The 19,738-nt window shown below is 46.8% G+C and overlaps 1 protein-coding gene across 1 annotated transcript; it reads right to left on the reverse strand.

The window, feature by feature from the left end:
* Nucleotides 1-10,179: 10,179 nt before the first annotated feature.
* LOC123186668 (serine/threonine-protein kinase STY8) lies at nt 10,180-18,398 on the reverse strand. The gene is made up of 19 exons (XM_044598384.1): nt 18,018-18,398; nt 17,777-17,891; nt 17,591-17,676; nt 17,322-17,402; nt 16,690-16,777; nt 16,460-16,570; nt 15,735-15,782; nt 15,428-15,561; nt 15,108-15,215; nt 14,948-15,021; nt 13,650-13,825; nt 13,454-13,549; nt 13,033-13,113; nt 12,884-12,934; nt 12,634-12,774; nt 11,578-12,500; nt 11,047-11,090; nt 10,635-10,774; nt 10,180-10,540 (listed from the first exon to the last, which is right to left on the reverse strand). The coding sequence occupies exons 1-16, from the start codon at nt 18,176-18,178 to the stop codon at nt 12,432-12,434; spliced, it is 1,620 nt and encodes a 539-aa protein (XP_044454319.1). The 5' UTR covers nt 18,179-18,398; the 3' UTR covers nt 10,180-10,540; nt 10,635-10,774; nt 11,047-11,090; nt 11,578-12,431.
* Nucleotides 18,399-19,738: the final 1,340 nt, after the last annotated feature.

Consider the following 19,738-nt stretch of genomic DNA (forward strand, 5'->3'; position numbering starts at 1 on the left):
GTAACTGGGTGACTATAAAGGTACATTACAGGTATCTCCGAAAGTGTCTGTTGGGTTGGCACGAATCGAGACTGGGATTTGTCACTCCGTATGACGGAGAGGTATCTCTGGGCCCACTCGGTAATGCATCATCATAATGAGCTCAAAATGACCAAGTGTCTGGAATCCCGATCATGCATTACGGTACGAGTAAAGTGACTTGCCAGTAACGAGATTGAACGAGGTATTGGGATACCGACGATCGAATCTCGGGCAAGTAACGCACCGATTGACAAAGGGAATTGTATACGGGGTTGCTTGAATCCTTGACATCGTGGTTCATCCGATGAGATCATCGAGGAGCATGTGGGAGCCAACATGGGTATCCAGATCCCGCTGTTGGTTATTGACCGGAGAGCCGTCTCGGTCATGTCTACATGTCTCCCGAACCCGTAGGGTCTACACACTTAAGGTTCGGTGATGCTAGGGTTGTAGAGATATGAATATGCAGTAAGCCGAAAGTTGTTCGAAGTCCCGGATGAGATCTCGGACGTCACGAGGTGTTCCGTAATGGTCCGGAGGTGAAGAATTATATATAGGAAGTGCAGTTTCGGCCATCGGGAGAGTTTCGGGGGTCACCGGTATTGTACCGGGACCACCGGAAGGGTCCCGGGGGTCCACCCATCCCGGAGGGCCCCATGGGCTTAAGTGGGAGGGGAACCAGCCCATAGTGGGCTGGTGCGCCCCCTTGGCCCACCCCCTTGCGCCTAGGGTTGAAACCCTAGGGTGGGGGGGGGGGGGCGCCCCACTTGCCTTGGGGGTACTCCACCCCCCTGGCTGCCGCCCTAGGGGGCCTATATAAAGGGAGGGGAGGGCGGGGTAGCCGCACCCTTGAGTCTTGGCGCCTCCCTCTCCCCTGCTACACCTCTCCCTCTCTTAGTAGAATGGCGAAGCCCTGCTGCGGTGACCCCTGCATCCACCACCATGCCGTCGTGTTGCTGGATCTTCATCAACCTCTCCTTCCCCCTTGCTGGATCAAGAAGGAGGAGACGTCACGCTGACCATACATGTGTTGAACGCGGAGGTGCCGTCCGTTCAGCGCTAGGATCTCCGGTGATTTGGATCACGTCGAGTACGACTCCCTCATCCCCGTTCTTTGAATGCTTCCGCTCGCGATCTACAAAGGTATGTAGATGCATCCGATCACTCGTTGCTAGATGAACTCATTGATGGATCTTGGTGAAACCGTAGGAAATTTTTTGTTTTCTGCAATGTTCCCCAACAGCGCGGGGGTGGGAAGCAGTCGGCTCCCCGACGGCAAGACGGCGGTGGCGGGCGATGCGGGAGTGGACAGTGTTGCTGGGCGGATATGGAGGCGCCGATAGCAGGCAGAGTCACCGGCAAAAATGGGCGGCGGCGGCGACGACGAAGAAGGCGGGCGAGGGCTACTGTTGGATGGGGGTTGGCTAATGTGCCACCGACGAGCGGGCTGAAGGAAATATGCCCTAGAGGCAATAATAAAGTTATTATTTATTTCCTCATATATCATGATAAATGTTTATTATTCATGCTAGAATTGTATTAACCGGAAACATAATACATGTGTGAATACATAGACAAACAGAGTGTCACTAGTATGCCTCTACTTAACTAGCTCGTTAATCAAAGATGGTTATGTTTCCTAACCATGAACAAAGAGTTGTTATTTGATTAACGGGATCACATCATTAGTTGAATGATCTGATTGACATGACCCATTCCATTAGCTTAGCACCCGATCGTTTAGTATGTTGCTATTGCTTTCTTCATGACTTATACATGTTCCTATGACTATGAGATTATGCAACTCCCGTTTGCCGGAGGAACACTTTGTGTGCTACCAAACGTCACAACATAAATGGGTGATTATAAAGGTGCTCTACAGGTGTCTCCAAAGGTAGATGTTGGGTTGGTGTATTTCGAGATTAGGATTTGTCACTCCGGTTGTCGGAGAGGTATCTCTGGGCCCTCTCGGTAATGCACATCACATAAGCCTTGCAAGCATTACAACTAATGAGTTAGTTGCGAGATGATGTATTACAGAACGAGTAAAGAGACTTGTCGGTAACGAGATTGAACTAGGTATTGGATACCGACGGTCGAATCTCGGGCAAGTAACATACCGATGACAAAGGGAACAACGTATGTTGTTATGCGGTCTGACCGATAAAGATCTTCATAGAATATGTAGGAGCCAATATGGGCATCCAGGTCCCGCTATTGGTTATTGACCGGAGATTTGTCTCAGTCATGTCTACATTATTCTCGAACCGTAGGGTCCGCACGCTTAACGTTACGATGACAGTTATTATGAGTTTATGCATTTTTTATGTACCGAAGTTAGTTCGGAGTCCCGGATGTGATCACGGACATGACGAGGAGTCTCGAAATGGTCAATACATAAAGATTGATATATTGGATGACTATATTCGGACACTGGAAGCGTTCCGGGGAAGTTTCGGATAAAACCGGAGCACCGGGGGGTTACCGGAACCCCCCGGGGGGTTAATGGGCCTCATGGGCCTAAAGTGGAGAAGAGGAAGGGGCTGCCAGGGCAGGCGCGCGCCCCCTCTCCCCCTAGTCCGAATTGGACAAGGAGGGAGGGGCGGCGCCCCCCCTTTTTCCTTCTCTTCTTCCACCTCTCCTACTTGGACAAGGAAAGGGATGGGAGTCCTACTCCCGGTAGGAGTAGGACTCCTGCGCGCCTCCTCTAGGGCCGGCCGCACCCCCCTTGGATCCTTTATATACGGAGGCAGGGGGGCACCCTAGAACACACAAGTTGATCATCGTGATCGTTCCTTAGCCGTGTGCGGTGCCCCCTTCCACCATATTCCACCTCGGTCATATTGTAGTAGCGCTTAGGCGAAGCCCTGCGACGGTAGAACATCAAGATCGTCACCACGCCGTCGTGCTGACGGAACTCAACCCCGAAGCTTTGCTGGATCGGAGCCCGGGGAGCGTCATCGAGCTGTACGTGTGCTAAGAACTCGGAGGTGCCGGAGTAACGGTGCTCGGATCGGTCGGATCAGGAAGACGTACGACTACTTCCTCTACGTTGCGTCAACGCTTCCGCTTCGGTCTACGAGGGTACGTAGACAACACTCTCCCCTCTCGTTGCTATACATCACCATGATCTTGCGTGTGCGTAGGAATTTTTTTGAAATTACTACGTTCCCCAACACGGGCCCGGGGGAGGAGAAGGCGAGCGTGCTCGCGTCCATCGCGTGTCCGCGCCGACGCAAATCCGGCTTAAAAATGGGCCGGGAATGGGTCGCCCGTGAACGAAAATCGGACGCACGTCCATTTGGGTCGGCACGTTGGGCCGGCTTTTGTGTCCGCGCCGACCCAAACGGACGGCGGCGAAAGAAATGGGTCGCCCCATTGGAGTTGCTCTAAAAAACTACCAGAATCTGCGTCGGCTGTTTCAAATAACCCAAATTGCCCATTGCTAAGAAATTAAACCGGTTTATAACAGGTCGGACCCGCACCTAAACAAACCGTCTATATGAGCGTTTGTTTGACCGTTAGCTGACATATGGGGCCCACATGTCAGTGTCTCTTACACTCTAATAAAAAATCTTAATATATATGGCCTCATTTTTTTACAGAATAACCCCTACAAGTTTTTTAGAAGCAATCGGGTCCCCTAGGTGATGCCGAATCCGCCATGAAGAATGGCGCCGGCGGCTCAGCGGCGTCCAGGTCGCAGGCAGCAGCGTGGCCAGTGGTGGAGCAGCTCGACGCTCCGGTCCATGCCACCGCCGGCTCGAGGTGGCGGCGCTGTGGCCGGCCTCGGCGGGGAGATGGGGCTCGTGGGGTGCAGAAGGGGGCGGCATGGGCAGCAACGCGGGCCGACGGCCATGGCCACGCGAAGGAGGCGTCCAAACGTGCCACAGGGAGGAGGCATGGGTAGCAGCGTGGGCGGCGGCCATGGCTTGACTTGTATTGGCGCAGGCGCGTCTTCGTGGAGGAGGAGAAGAAGGAAGCCGAAGAGGAGGAGAATAATAGGAGGAAGAGACACCGACGTGTGGGCTCTACATGTCAGGTAACGGTCAAACAAACGGTTTGTTTAGGTGCAGGCCCCGCCTGTCATAATCGTCGATTCTGATAGTTACTCCCTCCGGTCCTTTTTAGTCCGCATATAAGATTTGTTTGAAGTCAAACCTTGTAAAGTTTGACCAACTTTATAGAAAAAACATTAACATTCACAATGTGAAATTGATATCACTAGATGCGTCATGAGTTAAATTTTCATATTATATAACATTAGCATGGTAGATGTTGATATTTTTTTATATAAATATGATGAAACTTTATGAAGTTTGACTTCGGGCAATTCTTATATGCAGAGTAAAAAGGACCGGAGGGAGTATTAGGCACAAACAAATTTTTGGTGATTTTTGAGAACCCTAACACGAATTATGGTAGTTTTACGCTATTCCCCCACCCAGGTATGTAGGCACTAGGTATAGCAGGCCTAGGTAGGCCCATGTCAGAAAAAAAAAGTCAAAGGCGCTGGCCATTCAGCGTTCCACATAGACGCATGCAAGCGCGCAAGCCAAACGAGCCGCAGCGGCACGATAGCAGTCGCATCCTTTTTTCACGTAGAAAAAAGAGACAGCTTAGCTATTCCTTCACGGTTTCACGGCTTCACCTAAAAAAAAGAGATCGTGATCCCCTCCACAACACTTTTCTTACATCAATACAGACGCAAATGCTTATACACACACACGCATATATTCATCTCTATGTAAAAACTGATTGTACTTTTTTTCTTAATGACTTACAGAGTACACAGCGGATTACATATAGGGGGGCGAGGCCCAACCAGAACTAATACGTGCACGAGATCGTGCGTGAGTCGTGGGGAGACTGCGGTGACCAAGTCACCTGGCTAACACCACCCCGCAGTGTCAGCGTCGGGCTCGCCGACGTTGAGACTGGCTCGAATGTCGACGAATGCAGCAGTAGGCAGTCCTTTGGTGAAGATGTCAGCAAATTGCGCGCTGGTCGGAACATGCAGAACACGTACATCACCTAGAGCTACCTTCTCCCTTACAAAGTGTATATCTATCTCTATGTGCTTGGTACGACGATGTTGCACAGGGTTACAAGACATGTAAACAGCAAAGATGTTATCACAGTAGATGATGGTAGCTTGGTGAAGTGGCCGGTGTAGCTCGGTGAGGAGTTGGCGGAGCCGGACGGTTTCAGCAACGGCATGAGCGACGGACCTGTACTCAGCTTCGGTAGAGGACCTGGAAACAGTGAGCTATCATTTTGATGACCATGAAATCAAATCATCACCCAGGTACACACAATAACCAGAAGTGGATCGACGAGTATCCGGGCATCCAGCCCAGTCTGCATCAGAGTCGAAGATCCAGTCGGTACCTGTGTCCTGTGTGGTAAGTGAATTCAGAGCGGCAATAAGAGCAGCTTGATCCCAGGCAGGCGGTGCCGATGTGGAAGTAGAGGCAGGCGGCGGGTACGGTGATGAAGATGGCTGCGCCGAGGGACCACCCACGTCCCAGGTTGCGAGCGGGGGAGCGCCGTAGGGGTTCATGGATGATACTGTGGGAGCTGGAGCAGATTGGTACAGCGGCGCATAAGCTATGTAGGCGTGTGGCGGCGGCCTGGAGCCGAGGAGGCCGGGGGCACCGACAGACGGGCGCATACCCGGCGCCCAAGCCCCACTGTACGCGGGAGGAGCGCCATAGGGAGAAGGCGCTGTCCATGGTATGGACCAGGCTTGAACAAGCCCAGTCCATGGGTCAGGAGAAGGACGCCATGCCGGAGAAGCTGATGATGAGGGTGGTGGCTCCGCAGGACCCGAAGGTGAAGGTGCAGAAGACGACGAGGAAGCCGATGCCCCGTGCTTTGGTGGACGATAAACGGGGTTCTTCCCCTTGTAGTTGGGGCTGGGACGCCATCCTGGAGGCGGCTGCGCGGCGGGCGGTGTCGGTGATGGAGCCGCCGGTGGTGGAGCGGGCCGCGCCGTGGTGTGGAAGAGACGGGGAGCGGCAGTCTTGCGCGCCTGCGTCTGTTCCTCGAGCTGCAGCATAGATCTTGCCTCGGAGAGGGTCGGCAGGGGACGCAGAAGCGGGATCAGCGACACCTGCTGAGCGAACCGCTCATCAAGGCCACCCATGAGCGCGTGAAGAAGAGATCGATCGCCAACGGTTTCGCCAAGTTCACGGAGCTCGCCGCCGATCGCCTTGATCTGCTGGCAGAAGGCGCCGACGGGGCGATCGCCCTGGGTGATCGTGCGAAGCTCGGTGTTGAGGGCGGAGATGCGCGCGTCACGATTATCCTGGAAAAGACGCTGGAGCTCCGTCCAGATGTCGCGTGCCGTGGCGCCGTCCTTGACGACGAGGTTGAACAACTCGGTGGAGATGCGCGTGTATAACCACTGGGTGATGGCCAAATCATCTTTGAGCCAGCGAGGGTTGTGCGGCTCGGGGGGAGACTCATCGGAGATGTGGTGGAGCAGCGAGCAACGGCCGAGGTGGATCTCGAACAAGTGGCGCCAGTGATAATAGTTCCTGCTATGGAGATCAAGAACAATGGAGATGAAGGGAGTCACGTCTGTGATAGTGTCGCTAAAGGAGACAGGGGGGATGGTGAGGGTAGTGGTGGTCGCCGGGCTGGTTTGATTGCCGGCGGCGGGCTGGGAAGGATTGCCGGCGCCGGGGCTAGTCATGGCGCTGGAATTTAGGAGAGGATCATGGGATAGTTATCTGATACTATGAAAACTGATTGTAGTTTTTTTTTAATGACTTACAGAGTATACAGCGGATTACATATAGGGGGGCGAGGCCCAACCAGAACTAATACGTGCACGAGATCGTGCGTGAGTCGTGGGGAGACTGCGGTGACCAAGTCACCTGGCTAACACTATGAATGCACATACACACACCTTAGCCCTATGCTTTATGAACGCACACACGCACACCCTATCCTTATGAGCACCTTTGAGGGACTGAGCCGACATATCATCTTGAGATTTACGAAGTCACCGTAGGCGCCTCGTCGTCGACGAAAACGTCTCCTCCCACTGAAAGCGCATCGCCGGAAATCCTGAAATAAATCCAGGAATAATGCGAGCACCAGGATTTAAACCTTGATGTGTTGGAAATACCACTGTCCACCTAACCATCTCAACTATAGGTTGGTTCGCCGCAGAACTTTTTTTTTTTTTGAAACGTATCCCCTCCACAGTTCAATCCGTCCCAATTCGTCACGCAGCGATTCCCACGCTCCCAGCCCTAGGCCGCCGACCCCGACACTCCTGCCGCAAATCTCCTTTCTGATCGAGTTCACCGCTGATTTCAGTTCAAGGAGCCCATCGCCACGCCCGTCTTTGGTCAATTGCTCTCTGACTCTAGGAGCTGCACACAGTACACGGACTGACGCTCATCACATATTCGACCATCAGGATCAGGTATATCATATTGGTGATTTGCCATTCCTTGATGCATGTGCAATAGTTGATCCGATGATTTTCTTTTTGAGGATTGTGTGTTATCATGTCGGCGAGAAACATGAACTATGCATCGAGTGGTAATAAAAGGAAAAATGGGAGAAGGCTGTGGATAAATTGATACAATCACAGCGCAGACATATTCATACATATTTCAAGAGTAGTATTGGTGCTTCCAGTACTTTGGTAAACCCAGATGATGAGTTACCGATGGTTGTCATAGAGGAAGATCAACAATCTAATGGGAATTCGGAATTTGATCAGTAAGAAGAAAATGTCAACAGTTTGACGAAAGTGATTGTCAAGAATAAATTCTAGAAGCTGAGAAGGATTTCCAAGTTAAGTATTTGTTAATTTTTTGGTTTTGGTTGATATGACGATCACTTCTTTGAAGGATAGATTTAAAGAACTCATGGTGGTTAAAAATATATTTGGATTTTTATTGAGCTCGGGCATCCTTAAGTCATTAAGTGATAATGAACTTGAACACGGTTTTGGGAATTGAAATTGTTCAAGAATTATTTGAGGACAACAATGAATCAACGGAGGTTAAATGGTTTGGCTACATTATGCATCGAGAGGAAATTATTAGATGAGATTGCCATCGACCCCACCATAAGTGACTTTGCACCGAGGATTGTTAGAAGAAACTTTTAAGGTAATATCTATAAATTATTTGATATGCATATTAAGTTTGGATGAATTTAAGTGTTATTGGTAATTTTTCATATAAACATATATTCATTTTTATTACTATGATATGTTTATTAAGGGCCCCGAAATTTAGGTTCACCCTGGGCCCCCAAAATCTCAGGACCGGCCCTGGCTATTCACTCCCAGCGGTGGCTGGTTCAGGTTTCAGTTCATCGGTCCTCTCTAGGAAGATTGTTTTTAGGGGTTAAACCAAGCTTTATTGCTCAAATTTCACGTGTTATGAGATACAGAAAGGATCATAAGGTTCAGTCAGCCAGACGTGCCATCCCTGATCCAAAGAGTGAGAATACTTTGCTAACCTATCGGCATATGTGTTCGCAGCTCTACCTTCGAAAGTAAATTTACAAATTGAAAGCTAATGATCTAGGTGGTGGAGCTCATGTGTTTTCTGGGTTGGGCCTCGTCCCCCGCTTGGGCCGAGCGAGTCGTCCTTGGTCTTCTTCTGGTGTGCTTGTTGGGAGTTACTCCCGTGACACATAGCTAGTGATTTGTCGACACGTGGTGCATCCTTGTCACATTTTGAAAACTGGGCCCACAATTTTTCAGTATTTTTTTGCATGATAATACGTGTCTCATTCATATCATAAAGAATAAAATACAAGTCATATAAGGATTGACATGACAAAACTGAAAAGATAGCAAAACATCTCTGAGCTTGACACCAACGCCCGTCCCCTGCCTTCGGCACCACCACAGCAGCCACCGAAGAAAAGAATGACGGATCACCTCCTCACCCGAGCTTGACGCAGCTCCATCGCTGATATGCAGCTTTACAGACCTCCAAGGTGGCTCACGAAAAGTGAAACCATTGCCGTTGAATGAACCCGACTAGGGCAACACCACAGACACGCCATCGGACTCCAGATCTGGCACCCCACCACGACTAAGACGCCGAATGAGGAAACCATACCTGCCATCCATGAACCATGAACCCATATTTCAGAAGTCGTCGATGCAGACCACAATCTACATCCGCTCCTGGACTACCTCCCAAACTCCGCGTCGACGCTGGAGTAAACATTGTCGCAACATGGGAGCCTGAGAACACATGCCCACCACGAGGATACCGCCGCCGCCACACAATCCTTGTTTGAACAGACTGGTTTTCAAATCTATTCTCAACCATAGGACCGATGGCCTCATCAAGGAAGGATCCGAAGAATCTTTATTGAGCGCCGTCATCATCGCCGCCGAAGCCAAGACGATGAATAGCCTAAAAACCTATACTACAAGGGATTAAAAATGATCCACACGCGTTAATCCGTCGACCCCTCTCACCACCGACGACCGAGGTCACCGGCGGATGGGAGCCGCTGAAGGACGGCGCTGAAAAACGATCGCAGGATTCACCGTTTTTCAGTATGCACGGTACATTTTTATATACATCAAAAATATTTTTTATATACACATTTAACATTTTTCAAATGCAGGATTAACATTTTTCAAATTTGTATGTAAAGTGATTTTTTACCACAAATATATTTAGAACATTTCGAAATATAAGCAAAAGTAAAAACAATAAAGCAAAAATATAAAATAAAACGGATGAAAAAAAAGTGGATAAGGCTTGTGGTCCGCACTGGGCCGGCCCATTCTGACGATTGTTTGAGGCGAGACGTGCTACTGCTTCACGTCAAGTGAGACATAGTTGCACCCCTTCCAATCCAAAATAAAAAGTTACACCCCTCCTGTTCCGGCTATTATCTGCCAAGAAAACGTTAGAAATGTACAGTAGCCAAATATGCCAACTGGGCAAAGAGATCCATTATCAGAGATTAGGCAAGGGCTAGACCCTACAGAGGGATTTTTCTCCATTCCTGCTGCTATCGAGCTGTTATCAATTCCTACCAAAAACATCGATCTGATGCCAAAGAAAGTGCAAAAACATGTTAAATCATCGGATTCCAGGCAAGAAAAATATATTGAATAATACCAAAATGGAAAATGTGATGGCATTTTCATCTGTTCTTTCTGACCAACTGATCATTGTACATGAACCACAATGCAAAGGGTACATAACTATTAGCCACTTGCAGAACAAAAAACCGTGCAACACATAAAACTATATCACCTCTAGGTTATGTTGCACGAGCATGCGACAACCTAACCCAGTTCTCCCGGCATGTATTTTAGGAAACCGAGCACAAAATTCAATATACATGACATACATACAGGGGACAGTTGACACACACACGATTATTCAAGGCGACAATATGAAAAACTGAAAATAGAGGGCCAGGCCATTAAGGCCTGGGTGTTCTGCCGACGTGATTTAATTGCCTTTGGTTTGGAATGTCGATGGACTCCTTTGGAGCTGGAGGAGGCCTGCAGGCAAAATAAACCAGAAGAATACTTCACTTTATTTGTCAGATTCCATCTTCTCATGAGCCTTGTGGCCTACAAATTCCAGCAAACATACCTGAATAGGCCGCAATATATCTTCCAGTTCCCCAGTGATCTTGGAGAAAACGGGCACATATGTAGGTTTTTTCCCCAATGCCGTTGAATCGATTTAGACAATCTCGGATGAACGCTCAAGGGGATGACCAAGCGAAGTCCCTGATTAAGAAGGAACAATGCTCACTTTTCACGCGTGTATGCTCACTATTGACAGCTCACTGCGCAATACCGAAACTGTAATTTAACTTTGTTGTTGCTAAATACGTACTTGTGTCTTACTGACAGTGCAACTCGCAATGGTGTTAGATTTTTGTGCAGGACCTTTATAGCAGGACCAATCAAGAGCAAGGCTATATAACCTTTAACCAAAGTACTCGTGATGTCTGAAAAACTCAGTAAAACTAAAAGTTGGGGAGAACAGCAAGGCTTACCTTCACAAAGTTGCCTTGTGATCGTAAGGCTTACGGTTTATCACCTGCCAGGACAAGGAATTCTAATAAGCACATTGCATAGGCACAATACCTCTCAGTTGCATAGAACCTGTCATCTGAGCTCTGACGGAGGTTCAAGCAGAGACAGTACACAGAAATATGCATTTCTTCATAAACTTGCTGTGAAGATGTCGATGAGTAATAAAATTTGAAGGAAAATAATGCTGTTGGTTACCAAGTTATAGCACATAATTTCTGCAGGAGGTTCAGGGATTTAGTCGTGTGTATATGCATGTTGCGACAATAAAAGAGTGGTCAAGCTAATATAGGGCATTTGATAATTTCTAGAAAGGGGAAAGAACACTAAAGGATAATGGGCAAACCGACAACCCACCGTGCTCCTCCCTGCATCTAGAAAGCACTGGAATAGGAGCATGCCAGCGAGACCTTTTTAATATATATTTTTTAGATCTACCTTTTTCTCTTGGAAAGGAAATAACAAATGCGCCAATTGGGCCAAGAGATCCTTACCCAAGATGATGTATGTTCACAACAAATGAGCCTAGCCCAACCCCATACGGGTTTTTTTCCCTTCGATTTCTGCCGCCACTGAGAGTTGTTATTGTTTCCTGCAAAAATATAGGATATTAGATATTTTCTAGAAAGGGGAAAGGATGCTAAAGGACAATGAACAAACTGACACAACACACCATGCTCTTCTGTGCTCCTCCCTGCCATCTAGAAAGCACTGGAATAGGAGCATACCAGCAATATATTTTCCTCTTTTTTTCTTTTTTGAGATCTACCTTTTTTTCTCTTGGAATGGAAATAGGAAATATGTCAATTGGGCCAAGAGATCCATTACCCGAGAGCCGAGATGGTCACGTGGTGATAATTACTGGGCCAAGCCCAACCACACACAGGATCATTTTTCCCCTCGATTCCTGTGGCCACCGAATTGTTTATTGTTTCCTGCAAAAATAAGATGCCAAACGAAGCTGCAAAAACTTGTTAATTTATCGTGTTCCAGACAAGAAAATATGTTAAATAATAACCAAAATGGAACATGTGATAATGGCATTTTCATCTCATGTTCCTTACAAGACGAACTCATAATCGTACATGAACCAAAATTCAAACACACCGAACTATTAAGCCACTCGCAAAACAAATAACCATATAAAACATAAAACTATATCACTCAGGTTATGTAGCACGGGTGTGCTAACTTAACCCAGTTCGTCCTGTGAGCATTTTAGGGGGAATCAAAACAACCGAGCACAAAATTTATGTACATGACATATATACAGGAGACGGTGTGCGCATGTCGCGCTTTTTAGTGGGCGACAATGTGAAAAGAGGGTCCAGGAGCATGCGCCTTCTTTCTATCGCTGTGATTTCATCTGTATCTTTTGTTTGGTATGTCGATGGCCTCCTTTGGAGCTGGAGGCGGCCTGCAGAAACATGCTGCTTTTCATCAATCGGAGGAACCCATCAAATATTAACCAGAATAACTTCACTTCATTTAGTTTTCAAATTCCATCTTCTCATGAGCCTTCAGGCCTACATATCCAGCAGCAACCTAACCTGAATAGGCCGCAAGATATCTTCCAGTTCCGCGGTGATCTCAGAGAAAACGGGTCGCGTATGGGGGTTTTCGCCCCAACACCGTTGAATCAATTTAGACAATCTCGGATGCACACCTGAGGGAATCACCAAACGAAGTCCCTGGCAAACAAGGAGCAATGCTCACTTCTCATACTTGCACGTCCACTATCGACAGCTGATGCACAATACCGAAACTGTAATTTAACTTTGTTGGCATTGCATGTCGTACCTGCCTTACTGACAGTGCCGCTTGCAATGGTGTCAGGTTTTCATATGGGACCTGTATAGCAGGACCAAGTAAGGTTATTACCTTTAACCGAAGTACTGATGTTTGATGAACTCAACAAGACTAAAAAGCTGGAGAGAACACCAAGTTACCTTTGAAGTGACCAACTCCCATAGAACAATAGCAAAGCTGAAGACATCTGCCTTGTGATCATAAGGCTTATGGTTTATCACCTGGCAGGACAACAACTTTTAATAAGCACACCGCGTAGGCAGCTCAGTTACATAGAACCTGCCTTTTAAGCTCTGACCGAAGTTCAAGCAGAGATAGTACGCAGAAATATGCATTTCCTCATAAACTTGCTGGGAAGAGGTGGATGAGTAATAAATAACGAAGGAAAACAAGGCAATATGTTACCAAGTTATAGCACATAGTTTCTGTACAAGGCGCAGGGATTTAGTCTTGGTACATATGTGTTGTAACAATAAAAGAGTGGTCGAGCAAATATCAGATATTGGATATTCTAGAAAGGGAAAAGATTCTAAGGGACAAATGAACAAACCGACAACACACCTCAGGTGCCATCCATCTGTAGGTGCCAGTTTCAGCAGTCATATCACCCTCTTGCGATCGTTGACGAGAGACACCAAAATCTGCAATCTTCACGATCTGTTTCAAAAGAACAAATTATCATTTTAATAATATTGAATTGAAAAGTACATGGATTTATAAAAATATGCATACTTGACACTAAAAACAATATGCGTACTTGACCATTGCCAATTAGTAAATTGGCAGACTTTAAGTCTCTATGGATGATGTTATTCTGGTGCAAATAATCCATGCCTTTTGATATGCCAATAGCAATCCTAAGAATCAAGGAAAGCTCCAAGGCATTGTTATGCTTGTGAAGGAAGTCATACAGATTACCTCCAGCCATGTACTCTGAAACAAACACACAATACAAGAGCAAAATATCAGTTAACAGGAAATTACGAACTGATTCATGATAAATAAATAAACTCTACACAGACTTCTTTTTAAGGGGGGACAGAGGCCTCCGATTTCCACTATGAGAAACCTGAGAAGTAGGAGTTTGTATAAACAAACAGATAAAATGTAAGCAGCTGATCAGTGCAGGGATCCCCAACAGTGATCTATATGCACGCACAAGACGAAGACGTAGAAGAATGCAGAGATGAAAGTGAACAAATTGTAAGCAAGCTACTGGATGCCTTTGTATCAAACTACTGGATGCCTTTCGATGCACTAAATACTTCACTTGGCATGCCAAAATTTACATGACTAAACTACTTTGAACTGTCAAGAAAACAAATAAACATCAAAACAAACAAGTGACCAATGCATGTCAGGGTGCTTTTGAGATTGAAACAAGAGCATCACAGTAACAGAAGCACTTGAAAATTGGCATTTGGCCCATACTGGCACAGAAATGACATTGTGACTATAATAATGATTTATACTCGGTTCAGCAAAATGTATTTAGGTCCATTTGTAAATGGTGTAGCATTTTCTATTAAATTTCAAAATGCAACTTTATGTAATTATGGAAACAAATATTAATATATCATACATGAAATAGTAGCTACCAAATGATAGGCATGATAGGCTGACTGAAGGATGGGCAGAGACCTGTCGATCTGATAGAAACAGAGCAACAAGATTCCACCAATCAGACATCTCTTGTATTCTGTCGACTTGTACTATGTTGCAGCATGATGTAGATACTCTTTACGTATGGGTGTAATGAGCAAAATATCACAACTTCCCTCTAGACTTATTTGCTCTGAAGTTCCTACCAAAATGCATAGAAGACAGGAGTTATCCCCTGTCTTTCGAGCTCAGCTTTTCTTTCTTTTGCATTTTTCTAAATCAAGTTTATCAAATGTGTTATTAATAGCTATTTAAGCATGACCTCCAATTTTTAGTCACCAATATTAATCATAGTGTAAATGTGCCCATGGATAACAGAACTTTCATGTGAATCTGCAACAACAAGGATATTGATTGCTATTCATTCCACAACAAGCAATATTAGTATCTTACCTGTTACAATGAGATACTTTCGCTGCTTTGTGCATGCCCCATAAAAGCGAACAACATTTTCATGATTAACGCTCCTGTACATGACTATATTGTGTTAGCATCTTCTGGAATTAAATGGTTCAGTGAAGTTGATTAAGTGCCACGGAAATAAGAAACATACCTTAAAATCATTATTTCTTGCAAAAACTCCACTTTTGAATTATCGTTAACATGTTCAGCTCTAAGGTACTTTATTGCAACATCCACATCAAGGTAAGTTCCTCGATATCTGAAAAATGAAAAACACTGGTTACTGAGCTGTCCTGAAGTTTCCACAAATCATATACAGCTGATTTCACTATGTTTGTTGGCAGTGTCCCTTGTGAACCTATTTCATCTGTAAATATGCAAGGAAAAGGCATGCAGCCCACAGTAGCAGAGTAGCAGTTAAGTGGTGGCTGTCTTTCCTCTATTTCTAAGCAAGTGTTATGTAGTTCTTACAAGTCTCCAGAAGATCCGGACGCAATCTTTTCTTCAATCTGCAACAGATCCCTGTCAAATTCAGATTCTCCAATCTTTTCTTGCAGCTCTGATATTCTCTCCGAGGCTGAACTTGTTAGATTGGATAACGAGGGCTGCGTACCACAAGTTAAAGTTGTTAGGAAAAGGTTAGACACAACTTGTTAATTCTTGCAATGCTGACTGCATGCGTTTACAGCAACTGCATCTGCATACTTAGTAAAGTTGAATTACCAGGATTTGAAGTATTCATGTAAGTAATGTAACTAAAAAAGAAGAGAAAGCATACATTACGTTTCGCTGTCTCCTTGAGCTGCTGCAGCAAACCATCTGTCTCCTGCATATAGCGCCAGGCAATATTTTACTCAAGGAAATATTTGAAAGCAACTATGTGTAATATAACCTACAGATGCTTCACTACTCACAAGAATCTACAGGGCACATTGATAACAAATTGCTAAGTGTAGCGATTGTATCTGTCGTCAAGTCTGTAAAGTCAAAATGACTTCGGTTACTTCATCTTACGAAGTCAAAATGGCTCCAAATTCATGGGTAAATGTCAAAATACAGCCCTAGGTTTTATAACTTCGTTATAAGCTACATATCTACTGCATACTTGTATGAACTAAGATGGTGCCCATGGTATATTTCATTGACAGTAACTAGCTAGGGGAAACACATAAACTGGTTTTCCTTTTTGCCAACTGGCACTGTTATGTAAACAATTATTTTGTGTCCTTCAGGATCTTCTCTTACAAGAATCGGAAGTTTCCAAGGGCAATTTATGCAGTTCCAGAGATGTGTTGACAAACAGACTAGCAATATAAACGGAATGACTGCACATATGACTGTTATCACCAAGAATTTGAGAGGAGCTCTGTGGATCGAGATCTCCTTGGCTCTGACCCCACACAAGCGACATGATGTAAAGCTGATGCGATTAGTCGTAATGCTATCATAATAAATCAGTCACACGTATAGATGTGCTCCAGTATAACCATGCTCTAAGTTTACCTCTGTTTCCCAGCCATCAACAAGAAATATGGCCAAACACAATCCATCTGTTGTGAAGAACACATGAGCGTCACGAATGTTCAATCCAAGATCGGACAACAGCGTAGATAGCTACAAAACAGCAACTAGATTTTTTTTATTAGAGTTGATGATATAAGTAGTGACATGGCAGATATGGAAGTCTAAATAGAAAACTCATAGCAGATGGACTGATACTCCCAAGTCTTTACCTGACTAAGGAACTTTGGCTTGTCAACGGAAGAAAAAATAATTTCATGAAGAAGGTGAATTTCATGAAGGCGAATTTGTGTATCCCTCCTGCGGAAATTTTCATTGACAACTGAGGATCAAAGTTCATTGCTGAGGCAGGTTTATGAAAAGGTAGCCCAAAACACGCCACTTGCCAAACTACTACTGTATGGAATACTAGCATTACAGAGAAGTAAGCACAAAAGCGTGGAGAAAAGACAGGCCAAAATTCGGAAGTCATCCATGCCAAACTGCACGAAGATAGCCTGCCCACCACCACTCTCTTAAAGTCTTATGGTTCAATATATCATTCCAGATTGCAAATGAAAACATGCTAAAAGACAGCCGTAGGATGGAGTGGGAGCACGGATGGGAGCATGAGGAGGGAGCAGGCAAGCCGGATCCGCTATGCTAGAACCTTTCTGTCAAGTTATGAGAAGTAGGGCCACTGGGCCACATGGTTGTTTTTTTGAATAAAACATGAGCTGCAATGCAACGCAGGCTAACAGAAAAGCTACCAGCATCTTTTGGGCAAACCATTCAGGATTAGTAAATCAGAATGAAAGCATGATTATATTCCAGGTAGACAGCATTTAAACTGATCGAGAAAGACCTTGCAGAAATGGCCTCGTCCACGCCTTCTCTTATTGGCCCCAAACTGAAGCCTTCCATCATCCGCTCGAATTCGCCGTTGCTGTTCAACGTATACAAACCTTGTCTCAGCAAGCAAGATTATATCAGGAAGAAATTTGACATGAGATCGAGTAGCTTTCCTGCAACCCCCTCCCCCCCCCCCCCCCCCCCCCCCCCCCCCCCCCCCCCCCCAAAAAAAAGTTTAAGCTAGGGCATTGGAAAATGGGTGTCTGGGGTGAAAACCTATACCTCAAATTGGGAGCCAGAGAGCACCCACAATTAGCGTTTTCATTTGGAGCAGATCCAACCTCTGGCGGTTTGTCCTTCCGAAGGTACTGCGCATGGAAACAGAGCATAATACGGTAAGCGGAACTGCAAACACACACAGCGACAGTGTGCATGGAAGACTGGATGGATGAAGTAGCAATGAATTACCCGTAGGAATCGTGCGTGGAAGACGGGGCGGTTGTCGGGGTCGGCGCACTCGGCGAGGATCCGGCGGTGCAGCAGCACGTCCTCCGCCTTGTTCACGTCCAGGTCGATGTAGTAGCTGCACCGTACCCAGCGGACACAGGCAGACAGACAGACAGACAGAGAGCATGGTCAGAGAAACTGAAAACGCGGCGTAGGCAGCAAGGTTTGATCTTTGATGTGGACGGCGGGCGGGGTGACAGACCTGGCCGGGAGGCGCTCGTAGTGGTCCTCGAGCACGCGGTCGAAGAAGGGGTCGGAGAGCGCCTCCTGGTTGCCGGCGGCACGCAGGCGGTCGTAGACCCCCCTCCTCACGTCGGCGGCGGCCCCGGGCGGCCAGCGGCTCTCGGCGTCGCTGTCGGCCATCCGCCCGCGCGTGTGCGTGGGCCAACGCTGCGGCCATCGCGGCGGCCTTTATGGGAGTGGGAAGAGCGAGAGACGGTGAAGACGACGTACGGCGGGCGGAGTGGGTTGGGTTGGCGAATCCGAGGGGCGTCTCTTGGCGGTTGCGGCCGGCCAGAATCTTCTAGAAGGCGGCGCCGGCCGGGTAGTTACACACTGAGGCGAGGGGCAGTCCCGTACTTTTCCCTCGTGTATCTCTCCTCCGCGACGACGCACGCACGCCCAGTCGCCCACCGGCTGGCCGGCGACGAGGAGGACCGAGCCCGAACCCAGGAATGGCGGAAAAAGAGGACGCGCCGGCGTGGCACGGGAGGGACATAGTGACACACTGACACGACACGATCCTTGCTCTTTTTTTAATAGTGACCGATCCTTGCTATGTCCCTCTAGATAACTCACTCATTTTTGTCAGAAAACTTATCATATATTCATTTTCAATCATGACAGCACAACGAATTAACATCAGAAATAAAAAAATACCTTTAAATCCGTAGACCACCTGTGATGGCTACAAGCACTGAGGCGCGTTGAAGGCGCGCCGCCGCCATTGCCCCTCCTCGCTGAAGCCGGGCAAAATTTATTGCAGTAGACAATCGGGAAGTCATCGTGCTAAGGCCTCATAGGACCAGCGCTGCAGAACAGCAACCGCCATCGATGAAGAGTAGCACAGATGGAAAGATCCAACCTGAAGACACATGAGCGTAGACGAATTACGACCAAATCCGAGCATTGCCCCTCCCTCGCCAGAGCCGGACAAAACTTGTTGTAGTAGACAGTCGGGAAGTTGTTGTGCTAAGACCCCGTATGACCAGCGCTGCAGAATAGCAACCGTCACCGATGAAGAGTAGCATAGATCAGAAAGATCCAACCTGAGAACACATAAACGTAGACGAATTACGACCAGATCCGAGCAAATCTAACAAGGATAGATCCGCCGGAGACATACCTCCACACGCCCATCGATGATGCTAGACACACTATCGGAGTAGGTACTAGACGGGAGAATCTTATTCCGTCTTCAGGGAGCCGCCGTTGTCTGGTCTTTCTAAGCAAGATACAAACCCTAACAAAACGCGAAGGAACAATTGAAAACAGAACCCTCCCACCGGCAAGGGTCAAGATCCACCGCACCGCCATTGCCCTAAGGCCACCGAAGATGAGGCGGACCAACGGCAGCGTCGACGGGAGGCAGGGGAACCCTAGACTTTTCTTGGGGAGGAGGCAGCCCACTTGGGTGTGTTTTTGCGTATCCTAGATAACTCACTTAGGTAGCAAATGATTCAAGATACAAGCAGCAAGATTGGTCATCCCAGGGAAGTAGAGCCAGGGGATAGGAGGGAAAAGTTGATACGTCTTCGTTGTATCTGTAATTTTTTATTGTTTCATGTCAATATTATACAACTTTCACATACTTTTGGCAATATTTTATATAATCTATTGGACTAACATATTGATCCAGTGTCCAGTGCCAGTTCATGTTTGTTGCATGCTTTTTTGGTTTCGCAGAATATCCATATCAAACGA

Source organism: Triticum aestivum, chromosome 2A (assembly GCF_018294505.1).
Source record: "Triticum aestivum cultivar Chinese Spring chromosome 2A, IWGSC CS RefSeq v2.1, whole genome shotgun sequence".
NCBI lineage: Eukaryota > Viridiplantae > Streptophyta > Magnoliopsida > Poales > Poaceae > Triticum > Triticum aestivum.